Source organism: Bombina bombina, chromosome 1 (genome assembly GCF_027579735.1).
Source record: "Bombina bombina isolate aBomBom1 chromosome 1, aBomBom1.pri, whole genome shotgun sequence".
Taxonomy (NCBI): domain Eukaryota; kingdom Metazoa; phylum Chordata; class Amphibia; order Anura; family Bombinatoridae; genus Bombina; species Bombina bombina.
In genome coordinates, this window is record NC_069499.1 from 528,855,679 (window position 1) to 528,861,967 (window position 6,289).

Genomic DNA, 6,289 nt, shown 5'->3' on the forward strand with positions numbered 1-6,289 from the left:
TAGAGTTGGGGAGTTAAAACAAAAAGTTTGATTGACAGACCCTGCTCTTTACGCTTGCTGTGATCAAGGGCAGCCAGGTTCCCTAGTTGACCATTTGTGATTTGATAAATAGCCACCATATTGGTTAATAGGTTTTCAAATAACATATTTAATATGTACAAAATATCATTTATTTTTAAATTTAAATTTAAATAACAACAAAGAATTTTTTTAGAATTATTATTAATATTTATTTAAAATGGTTAATATAATTTCAACAAATTATATATAATAGTGTAGATTCCTTCTATTTATTTACACCATTTTACAACATATTATTTTGGAGATCGAAAAAGCTTCAACCTTTAGTATTAACAATGCAGAATGACATGTACTGACAACAGCAGTTACCCCTGGGCCTCTCAGCTGATGAGAGAAGTATAAAAACACTGAATATTCTCGGCCCCCATTTAAAAAGAAAAGAGTAATGCTATACATTGTTTGTTCTCAGCAAGATTTCTATTGTGCAAGTAATGCAATTCTAGCAACACACATGGTATATAAAGGCAGCTATGTTATCACCGCACAGCACCGAAGCAGTAGCAGGCACTACAGCCAAAATGGGCAAGGTAAGGGACAGATATTCCTAAAAAGCAATGGGTCTGTTGTCATATAAAGAATGTATCTTTATTCAAGATGATTCAAGCTTTTGACATATATATTTATATTTGTTTTTATTGCAAAAATAATATTTTTCAGGTAATGTAATTCTTTAGGGACCATGCATACATTTACAAAGTACAAGCTTCTAGACTAAGTTAAATTCATTTATACAGAAAGAAAATGAATGAGTTGCAATAGGAATAGAAGTTTATACCGAACAAAAAATCTGCAATTTCACTAGAATGTTTAAACATACCGTCAAAAGAACAGTACAATGCATTATAAATAAGGAGTATTTAGACTTCTTCTCTGTTTTTATGTATTATAACTTTGTTTGTATTTTTTCAGGAAAGATAAGTATTTGTAAATTTAAGTGAAATTAAGTTGTAAAAATGTAAAAGTAGTCAGTTTTGGTCAGTTTATAAAGATTATAAACAATATTTATATAACATGAGCAAAATCTGCAGCATTGGACATTAAACAAAAAATTACAAAGTTAAAGGGACAATATACACCCATTTCCATATAACTGCATGTAATAGACACTAGTAATGTTGATGAGGTTAGGATGGAACACCCACTGAAAGGGACTGAGAAAGCAGGAAGAGCCCACACCCTGGGTAGTGCTTGCTGATCAGGGCCGGCCTTAGGGTAAGGCGAGCGAGGCAGCCGCCTTGGGCCCCCTGACCTGCACCACTGAGACCTGCAGAGCTGACTCAACAGGTGAGATTAGACCAGGCCGGCCCAGCGGTGACTCCTCCACAGTTGTATATTGGGGATGGGGATGGGGATTGGGGACGACATGTGCCATGTCACGCAGTGCATCTCCTCTTGGTGCGGTGTGGTGCCCGGGAAACAAGTCAACCTCTGGTTCAGTCTGCAGCAGAGGAGTTGAGACACGGATGGTTACAGTGATGCAGACAGCACTCAGTGACAGTGTGAGTGAGTCTGCATAACGTTAGGTGAGGTTGTGTGTTTATTTAAAAAATTATTCCTGGGGGCTCAGGCTCAGTATGTAATCCATAATCAGATAGATTATCAGACTATATAATATAGTATGTGAGTGTCATGGGTCTATAAAACATATTATTTTCAACATTTATTAATCATGTTGTTTAATTTAAATAAGGTCATTTTGGATTAATGTTCTCTTTTTTTCTCACTCTCAAACAAGACCATAATGTCTGATTCAGCAGTTATCACAGCACATTCATATATCCTTTGTATGCTGCCTCTATTCCATTGTCTGTACCCTCAGAAAGTATTTTCATGTCTAAAACAAATAAATAAACCTCTGTTGAAAATAGTATAAAATAGTTCAATAAGTTACTTTTATATGGACACTATCAGATGGACTAGAAAATTAATTTGTTTGATATTTGTAACATGGCTGATGTTTTTATTTCTTTAAAAAAAAAAACGACAGTTCTTTTAATATTGCCAGCAATTTGCTTCCAAATCTCATGCTGCTTTGATAATATTTCCAGGAACAATAAAATATTTCATGGCATTTAGCAAAGCCAACCTCTTTCAGTTGTAACACAGCTAAGGAATGCAGCCTTTTTACTCTTTTAAATGACAAAGGCCATAGTTTTTTTTTTATTTCTGACATGATATTGTGAATGAAATACTCAATTACATCACTGAGGATATGACATAGCCTTATCAATGAGATTTCACATCATTAAAACTGAAATTTCCAAACATCCATGATCTTCCACTCTGTCAGTGGAAAACTGAGGAATTATTTTTTTTATTTTATTTTTTTTGCTATATTTTATAACACAGATTATCAGAAATTCTTAAGAATTCTAAGAATTCTTATGAGACACTCACATACTGATTTATTCTGATTCAGAATATATCAATATGTGAGTAACTCATAAGAAACATTGAATCTCTTAAAGAGATCATTCTATAGCTACAACTAAATGTGTGTTATTGGACATATACTTTGTACCCTATAACTACAGCTAAATCTGTGTTATGTGACATATACTTTGTGCCCTAAATCTGAGTGTTATGTGACATATATGTTGTGCCCTATAGCTGTGTTTTATGTGACATATACTTTGTTCCCTATAGCTATAGCTAAATGTGTGTTATGTGACATACTTTGTGCCCTATAGCTACAATTTAATGTGTGTTATGTGACATATGCTTTGTGCCCTATAGCTGTGTGTTATGTGACATATACTTTGTGCCCTATAAGCTTTATTTGTATCTTTACATCTTTTTGATAAAATACTTCTCCTGGCCTCTCTAACATAGTATGTATGACTGTCTATTTGGGTTGCAACTTGAGGTTTGCGTCACTGTAATGTTCTTGTTATCGTCATAAAAAACACATAGAAATAAGGCTCAGTTCAACTTAACTGTCCCTAATTGAGAGCATAATTCTTCATTATATACAGAAATATTAGTGTTCCAATAGTACAAATGGTATATTGCAAATGCAATATATAAAATTTTATAGTGTTTCACATTTGTGGATTTGTATATTTTTTTTTAAATAAAATGTTGCTCATTATCTTAAAGGAACATTGTACACTAGATTTTTCTTTGCATAGATGTTTTGTAGATTATCCATTTATTTAGCCCATCTGGGAGTGTTTTTGTAAAAATGTATATTTTTGCTTATTTTTAAATATCATTGTGTTGATTTTCATACTAACCAAGCCCCAATGTTTTAGATGTATACTGATGTTTACAGACTCCAGGTTGTATAATGGGTCTTTTCATACGCAGGGGGAGTTGTCTGCTTGTTCTTGTGTTCTCAGCCTAACCTCATCAACAGTGCTAAACTGGGAGCTTCTAACTATGTTTTTAAAATGCTTTAAACTGGATTTTTATAGCAGTATCTGTACATATTCTTCATTATATGCAGTTATATGAATATTGGTGTATAATTTTACTTTACATTGTTTTTCTCTGATTTTTTCATTTTTAAAACTGTGGGGGCAGGATGGGGGGTGGTGATTGGGCGGGGTTTGGGGTGGCGATGGGGTGGGGTTGTGGCGGGGTTTGGGCGGAGAGACAGGGGGCCCCATTTTGTCACCATGCCTCGGGCTCCTCAATGGCTAGGGATGGCCACATTTAGCCAACAATCAGAAAGCGCTACCCAGGTGCTGAATCAAAAATGGGCTGACTCCAAAGCTTACATTCCTGCTTTTCAAAAAAAGATACCAAGAGAATGAAGAAAATTTGATTAAAGGAGTAAATTAGAAAACTACTTAAAATTGTATGCTATATCTGAATCATGAAAGAAAAATGTGGGTTTCATATACCTTTAAGAATGAAGAGCATACATTGCAAAGACAGTTGAGATGTTGTGACCTCTGTATGAAAAGAATGTGACATTTTTAAAAAGAGCAAGGCTATGACATATCTCCAGTAAAATATTGGTTTTCTTGGTTCAGAAAAGTATGATGTTAGCTACCAAAAATCGTCATATATACAATAAAACAAAGAGTTACCTAAATAAGGTATGTACATGTTTCATTTTATTTTTCAGATTATCTTTTATGAGGACAAGAACTTCCAGGGCCGCTTCCACGAGTGCAGCTCTGACTGTTCTGACCTTCACTCTTACTTTAATCGCTGTAACTCCATCAGGGTAGAGAACGGAAACTGGATGCTCTATGAGCGCCCCAACTACACTGGTCACCAATACTACCTAAAGAGGGGAGAGTACCCTGACTTCCAGCAATGGATGGGTTATAATGATTCCATTAGATCTTGCCGTGTCATCCCTCAGGTAATACATCTGTTTTCTATAAATTTACAGTTACCTGCTTAATATTATAAAATTAGATTTTGACACTTTGTGGCAGTGCTGGATATTATGATATATAATGCCTATTTTTCATGAAGACACTGTCTAGCTATTAATTATTAAAATGATGGTTAATTTATCTAAAACGTATAAAATTCCATTTTCTGCATACAATAAATTATCTTTATAGTATTCTTTAAAGTTATCATCTTTGCCATGAATATATATATATATATATATATATATATATATATATATATATATATATATATTAGACAAAGTTAAAACCAATACCAATTCAGTGAGAGTTATTTTTGCCAAATTGGGATCGGTTTATTTTCTGCTTTCTGTTAAAAAGCAACAGTCTGGCATAACAAACTATTCATATGGGGAGACTGACAGGCCCTGTTCTTGCGTAAGAGCAGAGGGCAACGTTGCACAAGGCAAAACTGACACTGTACATCCGCTGATGGATCACCGCTAAGAACCACGACCCTCTATCTTATAAAAATTTTAAGCCATAGGAGCAGATTTATCATATGGCGGGAGGACATGAATCGTCTCAGCGAATCATGTTCGCCCTACATCACTTAAAGGGACATAATACTCATATGCTAAATCACTTGAAACTGATGCAGCATAACTGTAAAACGCTAACAGGAAAATATCACCTGAGCATCTCTATGTAAAAAAGGAAGATATTTAACCTCACAATTTCCTCAGCTCAGCAGAGTAAGTTCTGTGTAAAAAGTTATACTCAGCTGCTGCCCAGCTGCAGGTAAAAAAATAAATTTGCTTTTAACATTGTAGCCTTTATACATTTTTTTTCAGTCTACTACTAATATTTAGAAGTCTCTAAACAATACTGCGTCTTATCTTAAAAGATGGTTAACAAATGTTAATAGTAACTCTACATTGATTCAAACATTTATTATATATTACATTATATTTTACAATAAAAAAAAAAAACTCTTCTTAGCTCATCAGGTGTTTGCTATTTTTCACAGCACCGTGGATCCTTTAGAGTTAGAATCTATGAGAGAGAGGACTTCAGAGGTCAAATGATGGAATTCACTGAAGATTGTCCCCAAGTCCATGAAGAATTCAACTACCATGACATCCACTCATGCAATGTTCTTGAAGGACACTGGATTTTCTATGAGCAACCCAACTACAGGGGGCGTCAGTACTACCTGAGACCTGGAGAGTACAGAAGATACGCAGAGTGGGGAGCTGTGACTCCAAGAGTTGGCTCTTTTCGTCGAGTCCAAGAATTATTTTGAGATCTTTCCTAAGAACACATATCTTTTATTGAATCTACAACCTCTCACTTAAACCAATAAAATTATTAAGCTATAATAAAACATTCATTTTTATTATAACCAGGCAAATTTGATTATGAAATATAGGGGTTATATTACTAAACTATAGTAAAGTATCAGTGTCTATAGTATTTGCACAGAGATAAATCAAACAGCTACCATAAAACTATTACTAAATGCATAGAGAAAAAGCATTGAGGTTTGATTTACCTGCAGAGTGCTGCCATGTGCCATTGTGGGCTTAAAAATGTGTGTGTGTCCTTGGGTCCTATTCCTGATTGCTTCCTAATAGGGAATAGATCATATAGCTGGAGGCTAAGTAGATTTGGGAAAGCATCAACATTAAAGGGACACTGAACCCAATTTTTTTCTTTCGTGATTCAGATAGAGCATTACATTTTAAGCAACTTTCTTATTTACTCCTATTATCAAATTGTCTTCATTCTCTTGGTATCTTTATATGAAATGCAAGAATGTAAGTTTAGAGGTCGGCCCATTTTTGGTGAACAACCTGGGTTGTTCTTGATGATTGGTGGATAAATTGATCCAC

The 6,289-nt window shown here is 34.5% G+C and overlaps 1 protein-coding gene across 2 annotated transcripts; it reads left to right on the plus strand.

Annotated features, from left to right (window-relative positions):
- The first annotated feature begins 599 nt into the window (after positions 1-599).
- LOC128638646 (gamma-crystallin 1) lies at positions 600-5,700 on the plus strand. 2 transcript variants are annotated; one of them, XM_053690748.1, is made up of 3 exons: positions 600-608; positions 4,157-4,410; positions 5,442-5,700. In XM_053690748.1, exons 1-3 carry the CDS (start codon positions 600-602, stop codon positions 5,698-5,700), a joined length of 522 nt encoding a protein of 173 aa, XP_053546723.1. The 2 variants fall into 2 exon arrangements, with proteins under 2 accessions (XP_053546723.1, XP_053546713.1); XM_053690738.1 differs by having other exon boundaries at positions 4,157-4,399; positions 5,425-5,700.
- Positions 5,701-6,289: the final 589 nt, after the last annotated feature.